At 48.7% G+C, this 17,623-nt stretch overlaps 3 protein-coding genes across 12 annotated transcripts in view; 1 reads left to right on the top strand and 2 right to left on the bottom strand.

Moving 5' to 3' along the window:
* Ttc21a (tetratricopeptide repeat domain 21A) overlaps positions 1-879 on the bottom strand; it is a 33,666-nt gene extending 32,787 nt beyond the window's left edge. For both annotated transcript variants that reach the window (XM_076843749.2, XM_076843757.2), the window contains exon 1: positions 282-879. In XM_076843749.2, the coding sequence (XP_076699864.2) occupies positions 282-308 (27 nt within the window). In that variant the 5' untranslated portion in view covers positions 309-879. The remainder of the gene's footprint in view (positions 1-281) is intronic.
* On the top strand, positions 512-11,183 carry Gorasp1 (golgi reassembly stacking protein 1). 6 transcript variants are annotated; one of them, XM_076843815.2, is made up of 10 exons: positions 512-667; positions 4,457-4,537; positions 4,873-5,157; positions 6,343-6,429; positions 6,569-6,699; positions 6,915-7,260; positions 8,061-8,211; positions 8,696-8,848; positions 9,084-9,356; positions 9,444-11,183. In XM_076843815.2, exons 1-9 carry the CDS (start codon positions 605-607, stop codon positions 9,350-9,352), a joined length of 1,566 nt encoding a protein of 521 aa, XP_076699930.2. In that variant the 5' UTR covers positions 512-604; the 3' UTR covers positions 9,353-9,356; positions 9,444-11,183. The 6 variants fall into 6 exon arrangements, with proteins under 6 accessions (XP_076699930.2, XP_076699956.2, XP_076699921.2 ...); XM_076843832.2 differs by lacking the exon at positions 512-667 and adding exons at positions 732-1,112; positions 2,542-2,627 and having other exon boundaries at positions 9,084-11,183; XM_076843841.2 differs by having other exon boundaries at positions 4,954-5,157; positions 9,084-11,183.
* Wdr48 (WD repeat domain 48) overlaps positions 11,122-17,623 on the bottom strand; it is a 44,683-nt gene continuing 38,181 nt past the window's right edge. For 2 of the 4 annotated variants that reach the window (XM_076843768.2, XM_076843787.2), the window contains 5 exons: positions 17,497-17,584; positions 16,823-16,858; positions 15,141-15,217; positions 13,546-13,738; positions 11,122-13,076 (listed from right to left, as the gene is read on the bottom strand). In XM_076843768.2, coding sequence (XP_076699883.1) covers positions 12,981-13,076; positions 13,546-13,738; positions 15,141-15,217; positions 16,823-16,858; positions 17,497-17,584 — 490 coding nt within the window. In that variant the 3' untranslated portion in view covers positions 11,122-12,980. The remainder of the gene's footprint in view (positions 13,077-13,545; positions 13,739-15,140; positions 15,218-16,822; positions 16,859-17,496; positions 17,585-17,623) is intronic. The other 2 variants (XM_076843778.2, XM_076843794.2) reach the window with 1 other exon arrangement.

Genomic DNA, 17,623 nt, shown 5'->3' with positions numbered 1-17,623 from the left:
GGGGTGGAGAGGGTTAAGTAGAAGAGATGACAAAACAGTGGAGATGGAATGATTTGGTTTGGGGTGCTAAAGGGACAGGACCCGGATGGTGGGTGCTAACTTGGGGCTCAGGGTGCATAGAGGGCACTAGTGTCAAGGCATTCTCCAGGGACAGTGAGGCAAGATAGGGCAGGGACTCCTGAGGAGGCTAGGGACAGAGAAGGGAGGCCAAAGAGGTGGCTCGCGAGTAGAGGGCCAGGGTTACCCGGCCGGAATTGTCGGGCAGCAGTCGGGCCACGCACCATAAGAGAAGAATCATTGCTGCTCATCTCCGGCCACTCGCGCCGGCGAGTCCGGCTCTGGTAGGGCGGTGCAGAGCTGGATTCCAGGGTCAGGGTCCTGGGCACGCCTCTCCTGGCTGGAAGTCGAAGGCACGAGAGTCCTTGGAAACCGGGCAGCCAGCCGGTTGCTAAGAGCGGCGGCGTAGGGAGTGGGCGGAGTACGGCGCACCACGTGACAAGGCACTGGTAGTTGAGCTTCGAGAAAGTGAATCCGCGCTGGGGCTCCCCGGCTGCCTGCGGGTCGGCGTTGGTGGTGGACGCGGGCGCCGAGCAGGGCAGCGGTCATGGGCCTGGGCTCCAGCGCCCAGCAGCCTGCTGGCGGCGCCGAGGGCTTCCACCTGCACGGGGTGAGTCGGTCCCGGGGCGCTGGTGATCTTGGAAGCGCGCCTGTAGCGACGCGTCCGCGCGTTTGGTCACCTTTCGGTTGGCGACTACCGCGGGGTCCCCGCCCAAGCGTTGCAGCTGTGGGCTGCCAGCCTCTTGAGAGAAGTGGCATCGCCGGACTCCAGGCCTCGACGCTTCTGCTATCGCCATGGGGCTCGGCGCCCGCCCCAAATGCCAGCTGTGCAGGAAATGGGGGCGTTCCGTGTGGCGCTACCCGGAGTGGCGTTCTTCCGGGTGAAGAACGCGCCGGCTCCTGGCAGAACTCTCTGGTGCCCTCAGCGCACATTGGTGATGACCTCTGTGTGCCGTGCTCCGTGCTGAGTTGGGGACAGCCAGCAGCTCCAAGGACCGAGTGGTTCCCTGCATCGAACTTGCCGTTAAGACTTGCCTGTCGCATTGTCAGGAGGGGTATGGGGGGTGGGCGAGGACCAGTGGAACTAGCCAGGGAAGTGGGGCGCAGGAGGCCAGGAGAATGCCGCAGAAGCCCCGGAGAGTGTTTGCAGCTTGGGGAAGCGCCCCAGTGGTGAAACCCTGTGGAAAGGCGGGTCGGTGAGGCAGGGACTGAGGATGAGCTTTAGGTGCCAGGAAGTCTGGACGAATGGGCTTTAGGTGCCCCTGCAAGGAAGTTTGGACGAATGGGCTTTAGGTGCCCCTGCAAGGAAGTTTGGACGAATGGGCTTTAGGTGCCCCTGCAAGGAAGTTTGGATGAATGGGCTTTAGGTGCCCCTGCAAGGAAGTTTGGACGAGCAGGCTGCAGGACAGTGGAGATGGAGAGGAGTTCCTAGCCTGACTGTGGAGGTGGGGAGAAGAGCCTGCAGCCAAATGGGCTCTAATGTAGGTGAGAGAAGCAAGAGAGCATTTGGCCCTGGAGTGCAACGAGTTAAGATCCCTTGCCCCGGTTCAGACCCCCACCCCTGCACACTTAACCTTGTGTGAAGCGATGGATGTAGAGATGGTTGTAGACAGACAAGTTTGCTCCTTTGGTGTCTGGCTGTTGAGTGGTCTCTGCTTTGAAGGAAGGCTCTGTAAGCAGGTGTCACATGGGAGGGGTTTTCTAACAGGAAAGCCAGGCCTTTTTTGACTACCCAGCATTGATGGGATTTGTGCTTGGGGATGGCCTTTCTTATGGGGAGGCACAGAGGCAGACAGTGGAATTCATCCAGCCAGGATAGTCTTGGAACAAGTTTGATGAATAAAAAGGAATTCAGGATGTAGGCAACCGGGGAAGCCATGGGGTGATGGTAGGAGTGCAGACAGGAGGACCTAGTGGAGAGGGACAGGATGAAGAGGCTAAAGGATTGGAAGTCATCCTCCACATGTTTGTGAGCACTTAGTCTGTGGCAGGCAGAGTTCTAGGCAGCAGAGATAAAGCTGTGAACAGAATAGACAATGTCTATAATCCATTCTTGTGGTGCTTGCATTTGGATGTCAGTTTGGAGAGAAGGAAGATCATAGGAAACAAATATGGTAGGTGGTAACCTGCTAAAGCAGGTTAAGGGATAAAGAGAGATGAGTTGGTGCCATTTTCTAGAGTGGTCAGGAAAGGCCTCTGATCAAGTGATTTTTGGACAGATGTCTCAGCCAGAAGAGCAGACAGTATAGATATGGAGGAGAGAGTATTCCAGTTAGAAGGCCCAGCAAAGGTGGTTTGTGCTTGTGTGTCTGAGGAAGTGCGAGGAGGCAAAGACAGCATTTTGGAAAGTGTGGCAAGTATCAGGAGGAAGCCAGGCTATGTATATTGTCCTGAAGGTTCAGGATTTTATTCTGAGATGTGGGGCCTTTGGTAGGTTTTATGTGGGGAGGTAACATGATCTGCTTATATTTTTAAAACTTAAAGAACAAGTGTGCTCCATTCTATAAATACTGGCATTCCCACCACGTGCCAGGCCTGTTGGCGATGTCCCTGCCCTCAGTAAGCATATGGTAAGGAAGGATTCACAAGGAAATGGCTGTTATATGGCAGTGGTCAGGGGAGGACTGTGGGTTGGATTTCCTAGGGACTGAGCCCCTTTTCTCATTTTAACTTGGGTTTAGTAAAAGAGTTGAATGGATAAAGCAGGTGGAGTGTTTCTGTCCTTGCCACTGGCCAGCCAGCGCTGGGTGACTGTGTAGGCTGCCATCACTGTTTGTTCCATGAGGTTCACTGGTGGGGAAAAATAGGATGGGGTGTTATGAAAAGCAGCACACATTGTGGGGCTAAATAGTATGGGGCATGCTGGGAGTCTCCAGGGAGAACTGGGTGAAGGGGTGGTGGGTTTTGCAGGAAGAGGGTGCCGTGGATGGCGGTAGAGATGACTTCAGCTGTGGAGCCCAGTGAACAATGACAAAGCCTGGGGTGAGGGAAATGGAGTTTAGCAGGCAGAGGGCAGGCCCACAGGAGAGGATGGGTGGAAGTACTGGGTGGGCTAGGGGAGCACCAGCCCTGGGGACTGGGGGCCTGAGTGTCAGCCCTCATCAAGGGTGGCTGACATAATGTTGAGGAGGGGTAGCATGGCCTTGGGTATGGCCTTTCCTGAGGGGAGGTGGGGTGTTTTGCAAGTGACCCTACTCAGGGAGAAGCACCTCCAAAGTAGCCCTGCCCTTTGGTTTTCAGAAGCCCCTGAAGGGATAGAGGGCAGGCTCAGCTCTCCTGAAGCAGGGCCTAGGAACAGATTGCCCTCAGGGCTGGGCCAGCTAAGGTTGCTGGGCCCATGTTGGAAGCGATGGCAGCTTCTGGAGGTAATAAGGAGAGATTCAGTTGTTGCTGCCAGAAGATAGTCCTGATTCCAGGGACAAACTGGCCTTATCCCAGAGGCTCAGCAGTTTGTTCTCAGCAGGCTGTCTGAGACCTCTCTTTCACCTTGGGGAATCCAAGACTGGAGGGTTGGCGAGCAGCAGAAGGTCTCAAGAACCCGAGACCACAAGAGTCCTGTGCCTCTCAGGACACAGAGGCCTGGCTGTTATCTGACCCTACGAGGTCATCAGTGTCCACGAAGGCTTAAGTATGGGCCTACATCAGGGTCCAGGACCTGGGGACAAAGGCCACGTTGTGTGAACTTGGACCTGCAAGGCCTGGTTGTATTTTGGAAATATATTGAGCTGGAGAGTCCAGAGAGGAATACGGAGCAACCTGGCCTGGGAATGGCTCATGAAGGAGGTTTCCTGCATAGCTGGACTGTGAGGCTACTAGGGAGGCTCATCAGGCCCAGTCCTGCCCCCTGTGGTGTGCTTTCCTTCCCAACATTCTTCAGTGGACCTCAGTTACCTGCTGGATTGAGTCAAGGCCAGGCCTGTCAAGATCTGGTCACAGGCTGCCTTTCCCACTCCCCCTTTCTGGGCACAGCCCTGGTTGTATTTCTCCTGCCTGCTTTCCTTGAGCATTGGGGTCCCTTGTCCATGTCTGAATTTTCTAATAACACACTCTGGCTTTCTGGCCAGTCCAACTCAGCCCTCTGGGGCAGCATTTCCCATAGGCCTGGGCCAGCTTATCTCCATGTGCCTCCTGGTAACCCCCAAAGGCAACCCTGGGCTGTGAGGCATCTCTGGAAGCATTTGTGAATGATGATCAGGAAAAGATCCATTTTCTTAAGAGGAAAGCTTGTGACCAGGAAGGTAGAGAAAGGGAAGGAGTAGACCTGGACAATGCCAAGAAGCTGTGCTCTCGAGGGCACTGGGAGTGGTGATACGCCAGGGTTGGCAGTGGTTCTGGGAACAGCGGTGGGGGCTTCTTGAGCTTGGGGTTGGTGCAGTGACTAGCCTCTGTCGTGGGACAGGTGCAGGAGAACTCGCCGGCCCAGCAGGCGGGCCTGGAGCCTTACTTTGACTTCATCATCACCATTGGGCACTCGCGGCTGGTGAGGCTCCCCCCACTGCCTCTGCTTTGTTTGTGTACTTGCATCCCTCTGTCCCACAGGAGGTCCAGCCTGCCTCTGCTTGTGTTTTTTACCCAGGGTCACTGAGGGCAGAGGGACTGTTGAAGGTGGGCTTGAGGGTGTGGAGGGGACTGGCCAAGGGCAGTATGGAGTGCTCTGGACCCAGGAGGCTTTGTGCTTGCTTGGTTGTGTTTTCTGGCCTAGGGAGGGAGGAGGATTGGGAAGTGCTGGGTGGTGGGGGTCACGGTGGCTGCAGCTTACTCTGGCACCTGGCTCTGCTGGGGCTGCTGGCCACCAAGGCCCTTGTGCCATCTTAGGCCCTGACTTGTCTGAAGGGACTGACCTGGGGCTGGGGGATGAGGGCTGAGGCCTTGGTGTCAGCCCTGCTGCCCCTGCAGAACAAGGAGAATGACACGCTGAAGGCGCTGTTAAAAGCCAACGTGGAAAAGCCTGTGAAGCTGGAGGTGTTCAACATGAAGACCATGAAGGTGCGCGAGGTAGAAGTGGTGCCCAGCAACATGTGGGGCGGACAGGGCCTGCTGGGCGCCAGTGTGCGCTTCTGCAGCTTCCGCAGGGCCAGTGAGCATGTGTGGCACGTGCTGGTGAGTACAGGGTGGGGTGCTCGGAAGGAGGTGGGACCCGGGTGGGGGCAGGCGTGTCAGGATTGAATGGGTGGGGTACGGGGCAGAGGCCAACAGCAGTGGCTTATTAGGGGACTCGGTGTGGGATCTGGTGGTGTGTCAGTTCCTGAGAGGACAGCTCGCATTACCACCTGGACTGTGTACCCTGCTTCCTGCTAGCTATGTGACTTTGGGCACTCTTTTACCTTCTGCATCTTAGTATCTTCTTTTGAAAGGCGGGGATACCATCTACTGGCATAGTGGTTGTACTGCCAGAATGCTGCTACTGTTATCAATCTGTCTCTCAAGATAGCATAGATAGTGATTTTTCTGGTATATTGTTATATAGCGAATCGATACATAAACAGGCCACAGTGGCTGAGCTGGAATAATGTCTGGTTACAGCTACTGTGCACCTGACACCTGTGCTCATAGGTGGTGTCCAGGTTCTCAAGTGCATAGTCCTATGGTGTGGTGGAAGGAGAGTTCCCTGAGCTAGAAGCTGGCTCATTTGTGTTCTCCTCTATAGCTTACCAGCTCCTTGGGGGAGACTAACCAAGGTTTTCAGCCTATCTTTGCAGCCAGCCTACAGAGGTTTGCTCATGAGTAAAATGTGACTGATACAGATGTCTTTGCATTTCTCAGGATGACTGGGAGGCTGGGAGGGAGTGGTAGAGCTTTTTAAGGGAGAAAGCAATCCTGTGCCCAGCTTTGCTCACTGTCCTCGCCTCCTGGCCTCAGCCAGGGGTCTCATGTGCCTCAGCAGTCACAGCAATGCAGTTGGCACTTCCTCTGGCCAAGATGTGGTTTTCTTTCTTTAAGGTATTTCTTTACTCTTCTCCCCAGCCTTATGAAACCTGTTTTGAATTGTGGAGAAATGCTGAGAATGGTTTAGTAATTCCACAGTCATACAGCTAGTAGTTGGAGCCAGGAGTTGAGGCCCAGGTCAGATTCTAGAGCCCAGTGCTGAATCATGCCATGGTGCTGCCCTCTGCTGGGCAGGCTGTAGGCCTGGGGAGGTAGGGGAATTGGGGTGAAGGAGTCTGGGCTTGAGGTCCTGCTTGACAAAAGAGGACAAGTATCCTACTCACTACCGGAAGAGGTTCTGCCTCCTGCCTCTTCTCCCAGCTCAGTGGCGAGGCTGCTGGTTTGTGATTCTTTCTCCAGGATGTGGAACCCTCTTCACCTGCTGCTCTTGCTGGCCTGCGCCCCTACACAGACTATGTGGTTGGCTCAGACCAGATCCTCCAGGAGGTGAGAAGCCCATGGCCTGCCCCTCCCAGAGAGATGGATGGGGTGTGCAGAGATGGGTGGTGTTCCTAAGAAGCGTCTCATTTCGAGGCTTCCAGTCCAGTGCCAGGAACAGGCCTCAGCTGCTGTGTGTTTCTCATAGTCTGAAGACTTCTTTTCTCTCATCGAGTCCCATGAGGGGAAGCCCTTGAAGCTGATGGTTTATAACTCCGAGTCTGACTCCTGCCGGGAGGTGACTGTAACTCCCAACGCAGCCTGGGGTGGAGAGGGCAGGTACTTCCTGGGGTCTGAGGGCTGCAGGGTTAAGTGGGCGGGGCCTGTCTAGTGGGCGTGGACTTCCAGAGTCCCCTGGAGGAGGTAGAGGCTGACTACTGGCCTGGGAGTGCCCTTTCCAGCCCCTCAATTGCTGGTTAGGGATGGGATGGTAAAAGCAGGGAGGGCTGTGACTGTGGACAACCCCATGAATGAATATTTCTGGCCTTTGGTAGTCTAGGGTGTGGCATCGGCTATGGGTATCTACACCGGATCCCCACCCAGCCCTCCAGCCACAAGATGCCACCTGTTGTTCCAACACCTGGCACCCCACCACCTGGTGCCCCACTTCCTGGCGCCTCGCTGCCCGGCATCCCACCACCTTGCACCCCACCACCTGGTGCCCCACCACCCGGCGCCCTGTCACCTGATGCTCCGCTACCTGATGCCCCACCACCTATTGCCCTGCCACCTGGTGCCCCGCTACCTGATGCCTCACAACCTGGTGCCCCATCACCTGGGCTCACCCCTCAGGACTCTTCTGGCCTGGACCTAGGTTCCAGGCAGAATGACTACATGGAGGTATGTGTCAGCCAAGGGAAGAGGGGAGCTTATATGGGCAGAGGGGGCCTGCCAGCTGGAAAAAGACTCTGGAAGCTACCCTTGGGGTGCCCCAGCACCTCACCTTGTGAGGCCCTTGTGCCTTTAAAGGGAGGCCCACCTACTTCTGGGACACAGTGGAGCAGATGGGCCCTATCTGGGACAGTCAAACCACTTTTGGCCCTCCTGTCCCTTCAGGTGAGGCACTGGTTGTTGTCTACATTCATAGGTGGAAACTGGGAATTAAGAGATGGGCAGAGCCTTGCTCTGTGCCCCAGTGAGACTGTGGCATTCTGGGAGGTTTTCTGTTACACCTGATGGGTGTCGGGCTGAGTCTGCAGGGCAGTGCTAGCCCTGCCGTCGTGGTTAAAGAGTGAGTTGAGGGCACCTTGGGCAATGGGGTTTGTGCCAGGGGGTATGCTGGGATGTTCCTTCAGTTGTACCTGAATTCAAGGAAGACCCTCACTCCCTTCTGGTCACCGAGGGTGCCCCCAAGTAGCAGGGGGAATATGTTAGAGCCAGGTAGATACCTGGGGCTCAAGGATGTGGATAGAGTGCTCCGTCTATGTGGATATGGCAGGGGAGGCCAGGCCATGGCCCTCTGGCTTGACTTCACATTACTTGTAGGGGAAAGGGCAGATGACCAAGACCATTTCCTTCCTTAAGGCATAACAGTTTGCACACAGCAAAGGTGGGCTGGTACCTAGGCTGGATTGTGAAATCCACCTCAGGTCACTGTCCTGATGGCCCCCTTCCTGTTCCTTCTTCCTTGGTGCTCCTAGGCCATGCTACAAGTACCTGGCTCCCTCATGGATGGACAGCTCCCCAGGTCTGGAAGTCCCAGCCACAGTGCTCCAGACTTTGGGGGACTTCCGCATTCCATGGAGATTTCTCTTCAGCCTCCACCTCCAGTGCAGCGAGTCATGGATCCAGGTACTGGGCAGGCCCAGAGGGGAGGCTAAGGAACCTGCAACTCCTGGTGCTGAAGTGGGCCCCGGCTTGCAGCAGTGCCAAAAACATTCCCTAGGGCCTGTTGCCCCTTCATACCTCACAAGTGCCAAGACTGTTGCAGGCCATCTAATCCATTGCATGGGTGGAGTCTAGTTCAGAGAAGAGAGATGGCCTACTTCAGGTCACACAGAAAATTGGAGACAGGGCAGGGTCTGGGCTGCCCCCATGGTCTGGGCTAACACTGAGCTAACCCCATGATACCCAGTCCCTAAGCCCCTTTCCTCAGAAAAAACCCAGTGGGAACCTCCTTGGGGTTGATTGGATGGCACTACCAGGGGATGAGGACGTTATAGTCTCCGGCTAGGCCAGGGATAGCTATCCCAGGCACTGGGCAGGGTGAGCCCAGGGTACTGGCTTTCCAGCAGTCAGGGTTTTGTGCTGGCAAAGAACTGTGTTCCCTCCTCAGGTTTCCTGGATGTGTCAGGCATTTCCCTCCTGGATGGTAGCAATGCCAGTGTGTGGCCCAGCCTGTCCTCCTCCACAGCGCTGACTACCATAGCCAACTCAAACATAGGACCAGAGGATGTTGGTTCCAGTAGCAGTTCTCATGAGCGGGGTGGTAAGTTACTTTCCCTTCTGAAGCCCTCTGGGAAGGACCCCAGGTTGCTGGTAGTCTGCCCTAAATTCCTCAGCTGGGTTAGTTAGAGGCTGCCCCTTGGGTTGAATACAGCCATATGGGAATTCATAAACTTTATCTCCTATACCCCATTAAAGCCTAAAGAGGTGGGGGATTGGGCATCATGGTTACTGGTCCTAGGTTCTGGCTCCTTCTCAGCCCCATCCTTGTGTTTCAGGTGAGGCCACATGGTCTGGGTCAGAGTTTGAAGTCTCCTTCCTGGATAGTCCGGGTGTCCAGGCCCAGCCAGACCACCTGCCTCAGCTGACTCTTCCCGACAGCCTCACCTCTGCGGCCTCGCCAGAAGACGGACTGTCTGCTGAGTTGCTAGAAGCTCAGGCTGAGGAGGAGCCTGCAGTCACAGAGAGCGCAGATTTCAGGGCAGAGGCTGAGAAGCCAGCCAGCCAGGCCCAGATATCTTCCCCAGAATTACAACCAGGGCTGTGATAAGGTCTCTGATGATATTTCATGAGGTCCAGATGTGGGCAAGCAGCCCAGCTCCATGCCTGACCCTAGCCTTGTGTGTTCCACTTTCTAGGCTGCAGTTCCAAGTGACATGCAGGGACCTCTGTTGGCAGGGTTTTGTGTCTTCTTTGAGCCTCCTTGGGGTCTTCAGGAGATGACCTTGAAGCACTTATACTGTCTGATGGTCCTGGCTTGGAAACTTCCAAGCAAATACTTTTGGGGTGTTAGAGGGCTGGGAGCAACACTCCAGCTTAATGTTTTCCAGGAGCTGTGATGGTAAAGGAGGGGATTCTTTGCTGCTTTGGAGGGACATGAAAGCTGACTTGGTAGTGAGAGAAGGCCATGCACCCTCAGGACCAGTGCCTATTCTGGTCACTCGGGTTACCTAGGAGCAGCAGGGTCTAGACATGTTCCAGTATGAGGTCAGGTGAGGGAGGAAGGGGTTGTTTCAGGTGTTTCCTGATGCTTTGTAGGGCTTGCCTTGATCCTGCCTGCACAGCCCAGCTAGCCCATCTGTACTGAAAGGGACCCAAGCCCAAGACTCCACGTGCCAGTCACAATCACTGATGACTCCCTCATGTGCCCTCATGCACTACAGTGTAACATTTGGCTCAGGCTGGCTGGTGTGCCCCACCGCTGGAGGAGAGAGGCAGTGCACTTGCCTCTCTTTTAGTGAGGGTTTGAATATTCTAGGCTCTTCCACAGAGACCCAGCTATACCTGCACCACATTTGTTCTTCCCCAGGGCCTGCATGCCACACATCTAGTATTCTAGTGGCAACTCCTGTCAGCTCCCAGACTTATGCAATGATCTCTGATATTCAAAGCATCCAGCCCCAATGATGAATAAAAGTTGCAAATTAAGCTCACTGTCCTACGCAAACTCTCAGTCAGTCCACCTCACTAGGTCTCTTCAACACCTAAAGCTCCATCCAAAGAGTCAATCAGGGGCCTAGAAAGGCCCTTCTGTCCTTTTCTGTAGTATGTGGGAACAGTTTTCTCCACCCTCTGGTGCCTTTGTAGGCTAAGACTAGGTTAAGTCTACCCTGCTCAATTCCTGCAGAAGGGGATGGCTCTATCCAGGGATAGCCCTTCATCAACTGAAATCCTCTGCTGCTTTGACCCAAGGCCCTCACTCCTGAGGCTAATTACTTCCTTGATAATTACTGCGAAAGCTGCCTATGGCCTTGTCTTCTAGCCTTTATCTCGTTTCTTAAAGTTTCACTCTTGCAGTTCCATTTGTATAATGTGTGTAGGATGGTGAACACAGGAAATTCAGTTCTGTCAGGCCTACGGGACAAGGACTGGGGAGCATAGACCAAACTATATGGAGGAACTAGGGCCCCAAATTAGCAAAAGTTTCAAGCACTGTGACTACATTTAAAGCCAACCCTTGTCAAGCCTACCAGAGCAGCTGATAAATCTGCAGTACAGTGAGGCATTGTGTCCTGGATTGTCTGGGAGCCCAGTGTCAGTCTGTAGGAATGCAGGAAGTAGAAGAGAACCGCCACAGGACTGTCCCGGGGCCAGCTTTCCTTAGCTCTGTAGCCTGGCAGTCTGACCCACAGTTGCCCTCACTGTAAGGTTATAGCTCCTCCTCCCCTCTCCTTCTCTTCCCGTATAAACTGGGGGATAAAATGGTATCAATGCTAATGATTTCTAGGGTGAACATGAAACCAGAAGTTTCCTTCTCTGTAATTTGCTATGAAGGAAAACGCAAGTGAAAAAATAAATATGTATTACACCTTGAAATATTTTAACTAAAGCCTTTATTCTATACAACTGTGAAATACAGATTTTTTACCCTTTTGGCATTGCAGACTGTCAGATTTTCTGGAAACTGTATTACTGGTGAGACTGAAGGGGAAAAACAAAAATATAACCATGCTGGGGGTCAGATCTACAATAGAGGGGACACAGCCACCCAAGGCTCAGCAAACGGGGCAAAATGACCCAGCAAAACACAGTCCTTTAGCTCAAAGGCCCCTTGTGCAAACACAGCTGATGGCTGGTAAATGAATTTTTTTTTTTTTTTTTGCTATTAGTTCACAACTATTGCTAAAAAATGTGCACCAAAAGCGCACTATTGTATCCAACAGATAGAAAGGATTTTAAAAAAAAGAATCTGGTTGCTCTGAGGAAAGGATAAAGACCACCTCAGCTCCTTGGAAATGTGGCTGTGTCTCTGCTCACTTCTTCAAGGTGCAAGAGGTACACTTTCCAGAGTTAGCTGACCAGCAGTGAGGGAACCCTGTCTCTGCAGTTGTGCGGATCAGAATATCTCAAATTGTAAGGTATGGACCTGGGTCCATAATCTGCCCCTAACTGAACCTGTGAAGATGTAGAAAAGAAAAACCTTCCTCAGCCTCCTCCCCAGTCCCTGCTACTGTGGGGACAGGCCACACACAAGCTGGGGAGGCAACTGGACTGGAATAAACTGCCCTCTGAAGGCACTTGTGCTTCTGGCTTCATACAAGGAGGCTAGTCTTATGTAGTTTTATGGGGGTGGACCATTGATCTATGCTGAATACAAATGACCTTGGGAAGAATCCAAAGTATTTTCTGCCAAAAGTTGAAGTGTTTATCCCCAATAAGTTATATTCTGTACAAGATCCAAATGATTCTATGAAAGCTTTAGATTGTTAGAAAGAACAGTGAAAAGAAGATCTGGATACAGGTACAACAACAAAACCTGCATATAAAACTTTGGAAAAACAAATATGTTTACTTTCCAGATATGAATATCAAACTAACTCACTATGATATCCCTTTACTGTGACATCATAAATTTTAGGTAGCATCTGAATGAAATTAAAATTTCATCACGGTCTTGTTTTGATGGTGTCAAGGCTGTTCACCCAGAGCAGGAAGCTGTGGTCTCAGGTGCTTTGCCCATGAATAAAGCTGCACACTGGAGGAAGGTGCGAACAGTTGCGCCTCCCAGGGGCTGCTGCCAGCCAGGGTATCCTTGGGCTGCATTAATTCCAGCACCTGGAACTTCAACAGCTCTACTACAAGAACACATCTGAGATGCAATATTAAAAATGAGCCCAACATCAGTTATTTATTATGAAGTGGGCTGGCTCTCGAATTGTGCAACAGCAAATGCCCATTAAAAATAACTTTCAAACAGTGAAAACAATTAGATTTTCTTTCTGTGACAAACTTGGAAAAAGCTTTCATAGGTACTGCATGAATGGAATGTACTCTTAGAAAAGCTACAGAGCTTGTGGGTTTGAAATTGAAACACAGTGACAGATGTGGCCCTACGGATGTTCTGTAACAAGTGCTAACAGACAAAGATAAGGTCCCTTGAAAGAAAAAGAGGAAGCAAAGTCTGCACTGGCCTGTCATCAGTTCTCAGGACAGAGTCTGCCTGGGGCTCTTCTGCTCTCGCACTCTGCTTCCCTGGGGGCAGCTTAATCTACACGTAGAGACTGGTTTCTATATTACATCTCAATTAGTCACTTCAATTGAAAGATAATCTCGGTCCATACCAAATTGGCCATTAGAAGTCTTGCTCCCATTGGGGATCAGTGGGCTTCCTAGGACTACTCTTGGGGCCATAGAGGAAGGTAGTAAATGAATACCCAGGAGCACAGGCCCACCCTTCACGTGGACTTCTGACGGTAATGGAGGGTGAGATCACCACCACTTTTCCATATGAAGTGTTTCACTGTTCGAAGGTCCATATTTGGATCCAAAACCTGAATAGCAAAAAATATGTGTATCTTTTGTAACTCTGCCAGAATACTTTTCAGCCTTTCCCCTGAAGAAGTACCTTCAGTGCATCTCGATTTAAAACAGTACCACCATTTCTCCACCCACCTCCACTGCACATCTTAACTAACACAACAGGTGTTGCTCTGCAAATCAAGACAACTTTGTTTTTTGCTCATCAGAAAAAAAGCTATTCACATATTCACATTTGTCTACATGTGTTTTTAAATCTGTGTCCCTTTACTGAAAACCATCAGGGGAAACAGGAGCTTTAGGTTGGGCTGAAGAACCCCTCTGGAAGGGACACACACAGGTAGGGGAGACCCAGAGCTTAGAGCTTCTGTATAAGCAGAACTCCCCAAGAGATTTGGGGACTACAATCACACCACAATTATGTAACTTTCTGAGCACCAGCACTAGAAAAGAAATTGGGCTATGGTCCTCAAGTTTGCTTACCTGGTCCTGGCATAAAAGTTCAATTTTCTCCTCTGCCAACACAGCAATATCCTCTTCTTTTTCCTGTTCTCCTGGTTTTTCATTATTAGAAGAACTAGTGGTTTGAGACTCATTATCCAGGTTGATGATTTTCTCATAAACATGTTCCATTACTTTCCGGACTTGGAGCATGTCACTAGCAGACAATCTATCTCTGTAAAAGGTAATGGACTATTGTGACACCAAGAAAAAAACATGAGATTTTGTTCAAACATACCACAGAAACATAAATCAATAATTTTTTATCATTGTCTTAGACTATTTTTAGAAATGTCAAAGACTTTCTGTAGTGTCTCAAAGGCACAGATTATGTGTAGGTAAATGAGATTAAGCATGTTCTTGAAACTTAACATGCAGAACAACCTTCTGGATTTTATTTCCTTAAATTATCTCCCTAAGCACAAGCAAATTAAAGAATCAGAAAAGCCCAGTGCTCTTAGGGCTCAATTTTCCTTGGGCTCTTTCCCACTGCCACATCTTCAACTAGCACCTGAGGGAGATAATGCCTCAGTCTAGACCACAAGCCTCGAGACTGGGCATCTCCAGTTGGCTGTCCCAAAACAGACTCATCAGTGCCTTCATCCCCAAACCTACTTTCTATCTTTGACATAAGTCAACAGGCATTAAACCGAGTAGCTAAGGTTTCAACTATAAAAGCCATCTGGAACTTCAGTCATTCAATTTATTTGAAGTGTTGTCCAGGACATGCTTTAAAATAATCCAGTGTGTTTGTGTGGAGGGAGATGGCTGGAAAGGTAGGTAGAAGTATAGGTGAGCAAGATGTTTAGCCAAATATTGATAATTACTGAAGCTGTCTGATGGGTCACTGGATACTCATTATTCTATTTTCTTTGTGGAAGTTTTAAAATCTTTGTAATAAAACAGTTTTTAGTAATCTAATTGATTTTACTTCCTAGGGTATACACAGTGTTCCAAGTTCAGTGTCTCATTCTCAAGACTACTAAAATTCTTCTCGTGGGTCATCCTGCTTTGAGCTTTTCCCTAAGTTACCTTTCATGTCTTCTCAGATATTTCTGGTGTTTGGTCACTATACGCTCTATGGCTTGGCATTCAAATTCACTGCTGAGGAAACCTCATCTTTCTAATTTACCTCCTAGAACCCCCTGCTGCCACTCCAGCCTATGCTCATGTACCCAGAGTACATGAGTTCTCAAACACCACTTTCCAAAATCTTGAGCATGCTCTTGCTCCCACATGTCTGAATGAGCTGTGCCCTGCACTGTCTTTTGAAGTTCTACCCACCCTTACAAGTCCAGCTCAAATCCCAGGTTCTTCAAGAAGCCTTTCTGGAAAGCTCCAGTCAAAAACTCATTTCTTTCCCCCACTCCCATTATTCCTTTTGTATTTACAACAGCAGTTAATATTCACAGGTTGGGTACTAAACTGGATCTTGGCAAAACAAAATCCATCAACATGATAAACCAGCCTTAGACCTAGTCCTTGCTTCCTGGGCTATAAAGCAATCATCAGAAAAAGGAATTCTCTCCATCAATTATCTAATGATCAAGGAACCACATGGGCCTACATTTACTTACTTTTTTAAGGTTTTTGCTCCTGAAGATGCATGAGGTTGGAGGTAGAAAGGAATTTTGTTGAATTTGGGCATATTTTTCTGAAATAGTAAAATTTAAAAAGGTATAATAGTTTCTATTAGCTGATAAACTAAAATGCTGTCAATAGGAAAACATGATTTACAAATAATTATTTTACAATTAAAAGTGACTGTCTAACTTATAATAAACTATTAAACTATGTCAGCCTTACAGAAAATTTATCAGAAAAAATTACATTTAGTTTTGTAATAAAAGATACGTGAAGGCAAATTATATGGAATATTAGTGGCAATATGAACTTGTAGCATGGCTCATCTTAAATAATAGTACAGGTATTAAAGGAAAACAAACTTTAATTTTTTAAACATATAAACTAAAACCTTAACTCTACATTAAAATACTGGGCTAAAGAAACTTAAGTGTCTTAATAAAACCCCACAACATTCACCTCTGAGCCAAGCCAAACTTATGCGGGTGGGGGCCCATCACCCAACTGAAATGGCAGTAAGGCCCTCCCCGCTGCCTTTCCCTCGACATCATGGTGAGGGCTGGGAAAGAGTGGAAATGCGGCCAACAACCTGGGCATCTACCGTGAAATAAACCTCATGGTAAATGAACGATAAAACCACCTGGTCATCTTTTCTTGGGGTATTAATCCCCTCCGAGCTTCTCTGTCATAGTGTCTGGATGTGTCCTCTCAGATTTGCACCACAGGCCTACAGGCAGTAATGCAAACTGGCTGAGTTTTACACTCAAAGGAAGGAGTGGTGTATGGACAGCTCGGACATAAAGAAGACCACAGCATAGCCATCAGGTGTCACAGTGGCTTTAAGTTCTTGGGGTGTATCTGGGACAAAGCAAATTTCTAAAGGTTCTAGAGATTAAATTCCTTTTCATATGGCTTAGGAATGTACAAAATAGGTTAACAGTACATCAGAGAGTCTCAGAAACAGACCCAGGTGTATATAGAAATTTAGTGCACAATAAAGATAGCATTTCAAATTAGTAGGAAAAGGATAGATTATTCAATAAATTGTGCTAGCACACTGGCTATACCTGTGCAAAAAGAATCTTACCACACACTAAAGAGAAGAATAAATTCTAACAGATTAAAGATCTAGACATAAAAGAAATTATCATAAGGGTACTAAAAGAATACAGGAGAATATTTTTTTTGCTATTCTGGAGTGGGAAATACTTAAACAAGACACAATACTCAGCCATGAGGGACTGATTTTATAAAAATTAGAACTTTTCACCCAGCAAAAGACACCATGAACAAAGTGAAAGTTTAGCTGAGAGACATAAAGAATAGTCAAAGGGTTAATAGTCAATATAAAGAACTATAGATCAATAAGAAAGACAAACAACCCAACAGAAAAACGAGTAAAGAATACAACAGCCAATTCACAGAAGAAATACAAATGGCCAATATGAAAAGATGCTTAACCTCACTATGAAATTAAAAAACAAAACAAACAAACAAAAAACCGGCCTTAAAAAAATAAGGTATTTGTCTATCTTATAGCAAAGATTAAAAATATCCAGTGTTGGTATCGGTGTGGAGAAACAGATGTTTATATGCTGTTTGTGAGAGTGTAAACTGGTACAGCCTTTGTGGAGGGCAATTTGGCAATATCTATCAAAATTTAAAATGTGCATACCCTTTGATCCAGCAATTCCACTTCTAGGAATTTATCCTAAAAAGTACACAAAGATATATGTACAAGGATGTTCACTGCAGCACTGTTTGTAATAGAAAACATTGGAAACAACCCAAATGTCCATTAATAGGGGACTGATTAAGTAAATTATGGTACATTTACACAATGGAATACTATGCAGTCATCAAAAGGGAACGATCCATAAGTACAGACATGAAAATATGTTCATGATACATTTTTAAGAGAAAAAAGTTGCAGAACAGTTTTAAAAGATATTTTGAGCAAAATAAAATGAACTATACACACATATATGCACACAAATAATATATACTTGTGTATGCAATGAAACAAAAATACTGAAAGCTCTACATTAACCTATTAACACTTGTTACCTTTGGGAGGAAAAAATAGGAAGTGAATGGCGAGGAGTGAGGGGAGAAGAGACAGGCATTTCACTTCATTCATTTAATATTTTGTTAAATAAGCATATATTGTTATAATTAAAATCCAATAAAAACAGACATAAATAATTATCAATACTACTTCTGCAACTTTGGAATTCCACTTGGAAATCTAGCTTTTATTAAATTTAAGATCACATTGTCTAAAGCAGTTCTTATTTTTATGAATTGGAAAAAAAAAAAAAGGGCAAAGTGCGAGTAGAGGACACTTACATCCACAGTGATGTCAATTACCCATTGTGGCACTGTCTCATTGAGAAGCATCGACTCAGTCTCACCCCCGGAATCTCGGCAGAGCAGCCTAAACACAACCCATTAGGTAGTGAGTAACACAACAAGC

Source organism: Callospermophilus lateralis, chromosome 1 (genome assembly GCF_048772815.1).
Source record: "Callospermophilus lateralis isolate mCalLat2 chromosome 1, mCalLat2.hap1, whole genome shotgun sequence".
In the NCBI taxonomy this organism is placed as follows: Eukaryota; Metazoa; Chordata; class Mammalia; order Rodentia; family Sciuridae; genus Callospermophilus; species Callospermophilus lateralis.
The sequence above is the reverse complement of the archived record's forward strand: the minus strand, read 5'-3'. Positions and strand labels throughout refer to the sequence as shown.

Bases quoted from the DNA above. Each gene is read 5' to 3' on its own strand.
- Gorasp1 (XM_076843815.2), top strand. From the start codon at position 605: ATGGGCCTGGGCTCCAGCGCCCAGCAGCCTGCTGGCGGCGCCGAGGGC. The intron at 668-4,456 runs GTGAGTCGGTCC...GTCGTGGGACAG, and splicing joins AGGGCTTCCACCTGCACGGG to GTGCAGGAGAACTCGCCGGC. The intron at 7,261-8,060 runs GTATGTGTCAGC...TGGTGCTCCTAG, and splicing joins GGCAGAATGACTACATGGAG to GCCATGCTACAAGTACCTGG.